This window comes from Onychostoma macrolepis, chromosome 25 (genome assembly GCF_012432095.1).
Source record: "Onychostoma macrolepis isolate SWU-2019 chromosome 25, ASM1243209v1, whole genome shotgun sequence".
Lineage (NCBI taxonomy): Eukaryota > Metazoa > Chordata > Actinopteri > Cypriniformes > Cyprinidae > Onychostoma > Onychostoma macrolepis.
In genome coordinates this window covers 14,407,596-14,419,338 of record NC_081179.1, presented here as the reverse complement: position 1 = coordinate 14,419,338, position 11,743 = coordinate 14,407,596, and the positions used below count along the sequence as shown (strand labels likewise).

The following is an 11,743-nucleotide window of genomic DNA, read 5'->3' as shown; positions in this document are numbered from 1 at the left end:
TTGTTTGATCGGGCCAGAGCTGTAGACAAGCTTGGGAACGTCTCTCTCGTTAGTGTTTAACACGGGACTCCTGCCGTCAAGGTCAACGGTACCCCTGTGCCTCGGCCACTGTTGGGAAGGCCTTGCCAAAACTAATGAGAGGACCACCGGTCACAAAGAACAACTACTACTTATTGCTTCTTTATTTTCCTGCTCTGGTTCAAACAATTATTGTCCCTTGCCTGACCAAAAGGTGATTTTTTTTTTTTTTTTGCACTTATTTGCTTGCAGTTAGTTGTAGTTGTAGCTATGTGACATTTATTTTATTTTTAATTAGATTAATTTGATCTATTTTGATGTTTATTGCTAGGCATTTCCAAATAAATTAAAAAATAAATAAAAATCACACAAAGTCAGTGCGGGCGTGAACATTTGTAACATGAAGGCTACATTCGCTTCAGTTATTTTTAGCTTTACAAAAGAGCTTGTTATGCTGCTTGACATTTTAAACTGTTATTTCCTGTCATATTATTTTAATGTATTGTCGTAATTATAAACACATTTGTTTGTAGCACACACAGTTTTACCGTTTGCTACACTTTGTTTTACCTCTAGCTATTTCCCCATAGCGGCTAATGAAACGGAAGTCTCGCGCATTCACGGAAAATTACTTCCACACGTTGCAGAATAAGGAGGAAAAATTGATTATAAAATAAAACAGCTCATATTTTATTTAATTTGACCTTCTGAGTCTGACAGTCAACATTTTGTAAAGGTTAAGCACCTAAATGACAAAAATAATAATAATAATAAATCACCCAGTGCCTGCATATGCTAACTGTAGGTTTTCCTTTGAAGGCAGATCGATACTTAAATGGTAAATCAGCAAAAGAGAGAAAGAAAAGGGGAAAAAAATAAATCCCTTGTATTTATTCACAATTTCAACGTGTTGGGAAATTCTCTCAACTAAAACTCAAGAGCAGTGCAATACTGCCCTCTAGAGGATCTTGCACAGAAAGTTTTTTTGCAGTAGCTACTGGCCAGATGATCAAGTTGTCATTGTCAAATCTTTAATTACATTTCTAAATTCAGTATGCGACTCAGCAGATGATCTTAAGGGGAAAAAGCTTACATGGCCTAAAGTTTTTGTCAACGCGTCGTCTTGGACTGCTTATTTGAACTTAAATACATAGTGAAGATGCTTGGGGATTAAAGGAAACCACAGAGTATGAACATGGTAAATTCTGGTCCAAAGTCTGTAGACTGTGTGCCAGCCGCGCATCAGACCACAGTGTTGAACACACATGTCCGAATAGTGAACGAATCTTTCTTCTGAGTTGGATGTTTTCAGTGAATCAGTTCACAAAACCGATCTGACTCCAAACGGTTCTCGAGTCAACTTTATTGAATCGACTCGTCTATTTGTCAGATCCGTGTGAGATAGTAGGAGTGATGCTGAGATTTGACTGACAGAACATGAATTAATTGAATAGCCTAGAAGTAATTAAAAAATAAATAAATGAAACGTAGGACTGCTATAAATAATAGTAGCCTATAGAAGTTTTCTCAACGCAATAAAACTGAACATTTTCAGAAATATTGGCCTAAATGTAGGCTAAATGCATTAAATGACTTCGTGTTTATGAGCTGAACAGTGACACATTGCAATAATCATTCAACTTTGACGGAAAACGTAATAAACAGCAATATGCGTTGCACGCGATAGTCGTGACGGGAAAGAATCGCTCTAATGCTTGTGAACCGAACTGTTCGAGAGAGCCGATTCGCGGAAATGACTCGGACTCACTACAACACACTTGTTGCATGTGTGCTAGAGTTACAGTAAACTCCTCCCATGGACCGCCCACAGCGGGCGCTTCACAGCAGAGCATCTTGCTTTCTTCTCACCCGAACAATACTTAGTTGATAAACAGGGCTTGAGGGTTGAAGTTTTATTTTTAAAGGTAGCCTATGGGTTGTTACGGTAGCGTTCGTCGAAGTTGCATTGAGCGTTTAAATGTGTGAGAACGGTCGCGGAAATTACAATGTGGCTAAACTAACTCTCAGTTAGGACTGAGAAGAACAAGCTGGTAAGTGAAACATTTACTCAGTAGCCGCTAGACTTGTAGATCCTGGAGGTCAATGAAGATACTCCAGAGAATCTGTAGAGAAGAGAAGTAGAAGGCTACATTTGAACTACTAATTTTAACTTTCTAACTAATGAATAACTACTAATATAGTAATACTGTCCTTAATGAATGTTTTTAGGTTGTGTTACAGAGAAAAGCTCACTTTTTATCCATTTTTTTTAGTTGTAGAACCTAGTTGTAGATGATTCCCCGACATAACTTGACTGTGATGTTTCATTCTGCGCTTTAAAAGTTGTGAGACAACATTTTAGGCATTGATTTATATGTACCTTCAGTGTACGCATTTTTGCCTTTTACGTAATGCAAAAATACTGGGTAGTTCACACCAAATTAAAACCATTTACTCACGCTCATGCTGTTCTGTGGTAAGATATTTTGAAAAATGTCTATTCAGTGAAAGTCAGTGAGGTCCAGTTTGGTTGCGGATGCCAAATACCTTCAGTGTATGTGCAAAAATTTCTCTTTCAAAATATCTCTTTTATGTTCCACAGAAAAAAAGTCATACAGGTCTGGAATGACATGTGGGTGACTAAATATAGCCATTTTCACTTTTGGGTAAATTATTCCTTTAAATGAATTGGAAAGAACTGACTGTACTGAAGCATAAAAATACAATAATATGTTTGCACAGATATTTAGGAAACAGGCTACTTGTTTCTAAGAAAAACAATCAGAGCTAGTTATTCTACTTTGAAATGCGCATTCTTTGTCAGAATGTTTTGTTTTGGTCTGTGTGATTCTGCCCACTGCCAGTTTACCCTGAAGTATTTTGACCCACCAGGTTGCCAGTTCACGGAAAATACAGCGTATTGCAGCCATGGAAGTCACCAAACAGACAGGGTCAGAAATCAAAGATTCTACCTGACCTAAAAAGCCTCCGCATCCATATAAAACAACTTACATCAACTTACTCATCTTCCTTCCCTTGTCAGTTCCATTCATTCTTTTTGTTTGTCGTCAATCTGGCAACCTGTGTCTGCCACTTGATTCTGGACTTAACTGTTCTCATAGAATTACAATGAATATTTCAACTTTACATTTATTGTAATTGGCGTAAACAGGTGTTTAAAAACAAAACTTTAAAGGCCTGTTAACATCAAGAACAATAACTATATTAGCATGCACATGCTTTAAATGCACCAGCTCTTTAAAACTGTTTTGTTTATAGTTATAGTTCTTGTTCTCAGTGTAAATGGCTTTTCAAAAAGTTGATGTCGACTTTGAGAGTCCACTTAATGTACTTAAACCAGGTCAGCAGTTGAACGCGGATGATAAATGAGGCTGTTTACTCCCCTCCGGTCATGCTTTGAGATGCTGCAGCCTTAATTGCATTACCTAACTGGCCTGAGTACATGCTCATGTCTGTTATTAGAAGTTCACCAGTCAACCATCTCACCAGACAACCCGAGTCCTAATTCACCAAAGCACTTGGTGAATAAATGAATATACCAGAACTGAAAGAATGAGATTATACTTAAGGAGCTGGGCAGAAACTTGATGTCTTAGTGTGATTTATGACCAGAGGCGCCCCATAAGCTCAATTCATGCGAATTATGCATAGAGTGAATCAACTGCAGTGGGAGTCTGACTTGTTTTTGGCCTCGTAATTAGCAGATGGTGAGTATAGATGCATAAAATTTTCATTCATGAATGTTAGACTGTGAATGAGCTCATTTTCTTGCAGCAAATGGAACAGATTCAGTGCGCCATCTGATATTGCCATCTTCTTGCTGGGTGGATAAAATACCAATTTAACCCATCACAGGCTTTACAAAGGCAGCCTATAATTGGAGACATTGTTTACTCTCTCATGGCAACATAGTTGTCGTTGCTGCAGTGTTTTTGTCAGTGTGGGAACCTATTATTAGGCAGATGGGATAAATATGTAAGTTTACAGTTGGTATCAGATGTGTGTGGGATCAAGTTGTGATGCCATCAAGGGTGCAGCTTGTGAGCGAGACAGCTTGAGTCAGAATTCTGGGAAGCATTTGTGCATAAGAAACCAAGATGAGTGCTGTATGAACGTGTCAGCATCTGATACAGGCATCTGGTTAACTGCATTCTAACTGCCATTTTCGCGATTATCAGATACCTCTGTGCGCGAGCGTAGCGCAAACATAGGTTCACCAGGAAGTCTCATGTCAGGCTGCACATCAAAGGAAGTAGGCCTATGCTTGTTTGTGTCGTAGATGTTCTGTGTGGCTTTCATTATGACACAGGCATCGATATAAATGAGTCACTGCAGCTGAACCATGTAAACAACTGCCTTTGTGGTTGTTTCGCGCATTCTTTGCATCACTCATTCGGTGTACCTTGTGGGAACTTTTGCCTGTAACGTGACTTTTGGTCTCTCACATTTGTTCTAGCACGTGCCCCTGTCCTCAACTCAACTAAACCATGGGGTCATTCCGAAAGCCCAGGCCCCGTTTCATGAGCTCGCCTGTGCTGTCCGACCTCGCCCGCTTTCATGCCAGCTCGCCAACACTGCAGCTGTCCAACGCTAGTGTTTGGAACAGGTGGGTGGTTCCCTTTCCCAAGGATGAGAGGGAGAAAAGGCATTGTTTCATTAAATGCCATGAGATTTGAGGGGTTTTTATAGACGCAACCAAGAGTTTTTAAAGGTAAAGTTCATTCAAAGATGACAAAGCTGTCGTTGTTTAATCCAAAACATTTTAAAATATATTTTCCATAGTCAGTTTTATTTTTACATTTATCATGAATTATTAATATTATTACTTTTTTGGGGGAGTCGCACCACATGACATTTTACATCCTGAAGCTGATCTTAGCTAAGCTGCTCTTAAAAGCATGTGGCAAGTTCGTGTGAGATGGTAAGCTTTTAAATTATTTTCAAGAAAAAATTTAATTTAACTTATTAAGCTTCCTCACTCCTTCAATACAAGTGAATGTGCACATCTTTTTCTGAAAAGTTCTTTAAATATAATTTGTCAAAGTAATTTATTTTTTAGAAATAGATGAATAATTAATTCATAAATATTATTATTTTGGGGTAGTTGTACCACATGATATTTTTTTACGAAATGAACTAAACTTATATTGTCATAAAAACATGTATGGCACGTTATTGTAAGAAATGTAATCTGTTTTTATGTTGGTTTCATATGGGTTTGAAAAACTTTTGAGCCATTTTCAAGAAAAGTTTGTATCTGCTCACTATCAAGTAACCATTAAGTAAGAAGTAATAACATATTTTCATTATACTTTAAATACATTTACAGCTTAAGCATTGTTTTTTAAAAGTTTTTAATATATTTTAATCTTCAAGACTAAAAAACGTTTAAAAGTTATGAAATTTGCTTTTAGGAAGCCCTGAACTTTAAACTTGAGCCAAAAAGGGCGGTGTTTACGATCACTGTACCTCTGACTCAAAAGGGAAACCTTGCTTTTTCATAGATGATTTCACGCTTTGCATGCCATATTTAGTCTTTAGGGAAAAAACCCCTTAGAGACGCACAGTTTGAGTAGGCGTTGGAGTAGGAAGCAGACAGCAGCCTTTGCCTTTACCACTTCCTTATGGAAATGGGACCTCTGCTGCCCCTCTCTCAGGAAGTGTAGAGCAGGATGTTAGTCAGAAGTGGTCGTTTGGACGGCGGGCAGCGAAAGTTTGCTGGCAAGCGGTCAAAAACTCTGACTATAGACACTAAAACAGAGAATTTCCTTGACACAGGTAACATTGCTTGGATGTTTTTACAAAGTCTTTATGCATATCAAGGGATGCTTTGAATAGAATTTTCTTAGCTTGCAAATCAACGATCAGGCCACTTGAATGATGCCTAGTTTCCTGATTTCTCAACAAAATAAGTCTTTTCTGTTTTGCAGTGTTCAAACGGCTGTAATTAAAGTCTTCCATGGTGTGGGGCTACAGGCCAATGAGCTCTACAACCTGAACGAAAGCATAAGGTAAGAAAGTAATTCAGAGAATTGAAGCCATGTACTCAATTCACTTCCTATACAATGATTTCAAGTCAAGATTAGAGGTTTTTGACTCGTGCCAGTAGGCAGTGGCCGAGAATACACTTAACAACCACATAGCAAGCAAATGGCAACCACCCACAACACCTTAGCTTTGTGGTGGTGAGCTTTTTACAGGCAGGCAACAGCATTTTTACTATTTTAAATTAAGAAAAAGTAAAAAGTTTTTGTTTATAAGGGTGTGTGTAATTAACTGAGCATTTTACCTGTTTTATCAGGTGGCTTTTGAGGACCGAGCTGGGATCATTTATCACTGAATACTTTCAGGTAATGTATTTTTCAGTTCTGAAGACATGACGAATTTCAAAAAAATAGTTGAATTTGATGTGAAATTATCCTAATGAGAAATTAAAAACGTTAAATATTCAACACAGCTAACAAAAATACATTCTAAGAACATTTTGCTAACTTTTTATGTTTTTTTCTTGGTTATATGAACATTTTGCAAACATTATGGAATTGTTAGTGTTGAATGTTTTCTGGACATTCTGAAATGAGTAGTAAGATATAAAAAATGTTAGATGAACATCCAACTAAAACACTGAACATTGGGAGAACATTATTAAAGACCTGAGAACTGTGAATGATAATCAGAACGTTTGTTCGTAACTTTGAGCGAACATTACCAGAACATTGACTGTTAACTAGAAAGCTTAATGTTAATGTTCAATTGTACTCTTTTATTTAATAAAAAAATAAATAAAATAATAAATCAAGGTTACAATGAGGCATTTACCGTAGAAGTGAATGGGGCCCATTTTTAAAGCTTCAAAAAGCGCTTAAAATTTTATAAAAGCATTAATATTAATACTTAATGTTAAAATATGTATTAATTGAGCTGATTTAAAGGTATTTAAATCGTTTCCGGGTTTTATGGTATTATGTTGTTATGAAAAAATTCTAGTAAGCATTTTTTTTACACTAAAATCATGTTAACTTTCATATTGTTTATATCTTGTGGCTGTACTATTGAAACAATAAATATTTCAGCATTTACAAATTGACCCCATTCACTTCACAAGTGCCTCACTGTAAGATTTTTTTTGTGTGTGTGTGCTAATCAACATTACGCCACAAATGCTGTCAAATGAGCTTAACTTGTAATGAATCTGGAATATTCTCTAAAGTACCTGCATGACTCATTTTATCCAGGATCAGCTCTTGAATAAGGGTCTGATATATATTTTGGAGAAGATTCAGCTTCATAACGGTGAGTGCTGAACCCATTTTATAGGTCTAATAAGGTTTTATACAGATGTGTGTAATTCAATCGCTCCTTGCATTCTTGTCTCATTTCTCATGCCTAGATGAGACTCATCTCCAAGCGCTGTCTGAGATGTGGGTGAGGTTTTTCACAGACATCCTGCCAACTCTTCAAGCTATTTTCTACCCTGTGCAGGTATTAAAATGATCTCACCTACCATTCAAATCAGTGGGTTGGCGTCGAGTTACCGACACTATGGTGACTGGTGTTTTTTGGCTGGGTTTAGGGTCAGGAGTTGACTGTGAGGCAAATGTCTCTGCTAGGCTTCAGGAACATGGTTCTGTTGAAGCTTCCTGTGGAGAACATGTTTCAGGGCTCCTCATTTCCTCCTCCAATCACACAGATGCTGCTGATCCTGCAGGTGAGCTCTCACTAGGTCATTTGTGCACTAATAATGTCTGATTTTATGATGCATCATGAACATTTCCACCACATCTGTAATTTTGTGATGGATATTACATTTTAAACATTTTTGGAAATGTTTTGGTCCTGATAGCTTTATAACTAGCATTTTGTCTGTCTTAGATGCTCAAAAGTCATTTGGCAGCTTGAACAGAAAGGATGCACAATAAGTCAATAAGCACAACAAGTCTCTCATATTTCATCTCACGCCCTTCACTGACATTGTTGTCTTTTCTCCTTGGTAACCAAGTAACATGTGAAAAAAAAACTTTAGGTGAGAAAAAATTGGTTGTTTGTGGAAATGATGTCACAACTGAGACGCGTAGTCAGTTGTGAATGAAGTGTTAAAAAGCAGAAATGTGAAGCATAACATTTTATAATAACATAATACTTTTTTTAAAATATGCATTATTTGAGCTCTAAAGGTGTTCATCAGTAACATATGAAAAAAAATGTTCAGGGGAAAAAATGGTTGTTATAGAAATGATGCCACAACTGAGATGCAGTTAATTTGTGTAAAAAAAAATTATATAAATAATTTTTAGCAATAATTGACAAATTCAGACAAAAAGTGCACACATCCAGCAGGCAAATCCTTATAAATATTTTTCATGCTATAAATATTGAATTTAAATATTGTTTGTGTTTATTATATGTCTGTTCAGATCTTAATGATTCTAAAAATGTAATAACTTTTTAAGGGTAAATTCTAAAAATTGTATATTCGAAAAGTTATATATAAATAGATATATAGGCCTCTAATTTTACCTTCATATCTATATTGTTATTAGTAACTAAAAGTAAAACTAAATAATAAAATAAAACAAAAATAAAAATAAATATTAGATGAAAAATTAAACTTCAATAACAAATTTTGCCATGGCAACTTATTGATATAAAATAAATTGAACTACTAAACTAACAATAAATAAATTAAAGCTAAATACAAACACGTAATAAACAAAAAGCACAGAACAAACTAAAAATTTAAATAAAATCTGAAAATAAAAAAAATTCAAAAGCTAAATTCAAAACAAAAAAATACAATATAAATAATACTAAAATAACACAAGAAAAAAAGTTGTGTATTTTAATAAAGATCAACCACTGAAACAAATGTTAAGCAAACATACGCAAAATGTTGTTAGAGCACAGATGAGAATATGAAGCAGAGATATGAAGATAAATGAACATTGGGAGAGCATTCCCTGAGTGCTGGTGTGGGAACATATACGGATCTGCTTTGTGCTGCTGTAATCTCAGATGAGATTTGAAGAGCCTCCATGAAACCAAACACGTTGACCCAGCGTTCGTTTTTCAAATACAGCTCCTCCATACAAAAGAAATTTGTCAGCTTTGTTCCAGAACGAGGCTGAGTACCACAGGGATACAGTGTCATGCTTAAGGGCATAATGGTGATGAAGCACAGTGATGCGTCATCTGTTCCTCATTTACTCCCACTTGTCAGCTGTCTTGGGATTGAACCCAGATATTTTAACTATTCATCTACCAGCAGTGATTGTCGACTCTTTATATTGGATCCTTATTTTCATGATGTTCTTTTTTTTGGGGCAGGGCATTCATGAGCCTAATGGACCTACGCAAGAGTATTTCCGGCTCGAGAGGCTAGTGGACATGGTTATATCTCCTTACCTGAGTAACTACCTCTACATGAATCCTAGCGATTCCTCTTCAGGTGCTCTTTCATTTTACATTTCCATGACATCATGCCCATTCTTTGGCTGGGTCAATTAATGTATTCAAAAAAGCATTAACAATTCAATTCGTACATACAATGACTTGAATACACCTTTATGATGAACATAATTTAAATTCCTGAATTAAAAATTTATATATTTTTAAGGGGGGTCTAAAGTCAAATCTGTCAGGTTGGTATAACTGTCCAAATATCATAAAGAAAAGGAATATCATGAAGACAAAAGCCTCATTAAAAGAATAATTTATTTAGTAGCTTGTCTTAACCTTTTAATATTATTTATTAGAAAACCTTTTGGTTTTTTACAAAACAGCTTCACTATTAATTAATGTTATTTATTAGTAATTTAAAAAGGTTTATTTGCAAATTAAAATCATATGGAGTAACCAACATGCAGGAAAAAAAATGTTAGAAGCCTTAAGATCAAGAAGCCATTTAAATTATCAGATAATTTGACCATTTTATGGCAAAGTTAGTTAATGTTGTAAAATGTAATGTGGTGCAACTCCCCATACATTTTATAATTTATAATATTTGTAAAAATGTCTTTGTACCTTGAAAAAATATTATTATTAATAATAATAATAAAAGGTTATACGGTAAAAAAAATTTAAATCATGTGGTGTAACCAAAATGCATAAAAAGCATGAAGATCAATAAGTCTAATAAAATATCAGGTAATTTGACCTTTTTATGAGAACACAAAGTTAGTTCATGTCATGTGGTGCAACTCCCCAAAAACCTAATGAAGTTTATTAATTAATAATTCGTGATTTTGGAAAAACTGCTGTGAACTTTGAAAAATGTATTTAAAAACTTTTAAACCCCCATTACTGTAGAATTGAACAAAACACGAAGTGTACCATGGGCGTTACAGTGGAACGCTAACAGGTTAATAAATAATGAAAAGTAAGGTATTTTATTGATGATTATGCAGCATGACATTTTTAGAGTCAATAAATATAAGCGTTTCTTGAAAATATTATAAAAGTTTATCAAACCCATGTGAAACCAACAGATATTCATATGTCATTGACCCTAGTCTAACTTATGCATGTTGTAGTCTGTGTTATATCTAACCAGCGTCATAATCGCTTCCCCCGCAGAAGATCATCTAGAAGGCCTGAGGTTGGTTGCCACTCCATACCTCAGTCAACCTGAGATTATGGTGACACATTTTGCCCACGAGTCTTTCCTGGCACCTCTAATCGAACACGAGGGTGAAGCCTATTTGGAAAGGACCGGTGGTGTCCGACGCCACACAGTCGCCAATGTGCATTCGGACATCCAGCTCCTGTCCATGAAAAACAGGATGTGTTCAGAAAAAGTGGAGGTCAGTGGGGCGGCCAGGATGACCAAGACAGAGAGCAAAAGGACACCTAAGACTTTCTGCAATGAACCGGCCTTTTTTGACTCCCGGCCAGGTGGCGTGGAAATCCTCCGAGTGCAAAGCACTGCAGAGATGAAGTGTGGCCTAACTAGTTAAAAAAAGCCTTTCTCTCACGCTCTCAAAACGCCCACTGAGATCTTGTAAAGTTACGATAACTGAGACAAGCTAGAACGTGTTGGCTTAATACAATATGGACTCTACTGCTGTGGAAATGTGAGCTGTTTTGTGTGCTAAATACTGTTTGGCCTGTCAGTTTAGCCTGTTTTTAAGAGCTTGGAGGGGTGGAGGATGGTTGAAGAAGTTTCGCTTCAGCCGTTTCTTGTAAAGCACGCCAAAGTCATGCTTTTTTCTATCGTGGAGGTGGTAAAGCGGTGTGAAAGTATGCCAGTTAGCAAACGGTACAGCAGAAACCATACTGAGACAAACTAACGGCACATACTTACAATTAATGTCTTTACCTTCTCTTTCTTAAGCTGTCTTACTGTTTCATTTCTTAGTCGTGGAAACTAAACATACTGACATGATTTTTAGTCTTTTATGAATGTTTTGTTTTATTGTATGAAATTTTAATATTTAAAAAATGTAATTTAAAATAATTAAAAAAGAAACTCAATTCAATGTGTGTCAAATAATGTTGTATATTTTTGTAGTAATAAATTTTAATGAAGAAAGTGTTTTTGAAATCATTTTGGCATTTGATTGTTCATTGAACACTGGACTGTACGTCTAAGGTTTGAGTAGATGTCTTTAGAGGTTCATGTGAGCATTTCTATGCGGCTCTGGCATACGGTTTAGAGTTCCTTCAGCAGATTAGCCTTTAAGGAGCTTTAGATGCTGTTTTCAACGTC

The 11,743-nt window shown here is 36.0% G+C and overlaps 1 protein-coding gene across 2 annotated transcripts; it reads left to right on the top strand.

Moving 5' to 3' along the window:
- The first annotated feature begins 1,834 nt into the window (after positions 1–1,834).
- prr5l (proline rich 5 like) lies at positions 1,835–11,569 on the top strand. 2 transcript variants are annotated; one of them, XM_058768031.1, is made up of 9 exons: positions 1,835–2,069; positions 4,496–4,645; positions 5,970–6,050; positions 6,341–6,389; positions 7,275–7,332; positions 7,430–7,521; positions 7,613–7,747; positions 9,364–9,484; positions 10,612–11,569. In XM_058768031.1, the coding sequence occupies exons 2-9, from the start codon at positions 4,527–4,529 to the stop codon at positions 10,989–10,991; spliced, it is 1,035 nt and encodes a 344-aa protein (XP_058624014.1). In that variant the 5' UTR covers positions 1,835–2,069; positions 4,496–4,526; the 3' UTR covers positions 10,992–11,569. The 2 variants fall into 2 exon arrangements, with proteins under 2 accessions (XP_058624014.1, XP_058624015.1); XM_058768032.1 differs by lacking the exon at positions 1,835–2,069 and adding an exon at positions 2,089–3,056.
- Positions 11,570–11,743: the final 174 nt, after the last annotated feature.

What these genes read in the sequence shown, in the direction of transcription:
- prr5l (XM_058768031.1), top strand. Translation starts at nt 4,527, where the DNA reads ATGGGGTCATTCCGAAAGCCCAGGCCCCGTTTCATGAGCTCGCCTGTG. An exon ending in AACCTGAACGAAAGCATAAG is followed by an intron (nt 6,051 to 6,340) that starts GTAAGAAAGTAA and finishes CTGTTTTATCAG; the next exon opens with GTGGCTTTTGAGGACCGAGC. An exon ending in TTATCACTGAATACTTTCAG is followed by an intron (nt 6,390 to 7,274) that starts GTAATGTATTTT and finishes CATTTTATCCAG; the next exon opens with GATCAGCTCTTGAATAAGGG.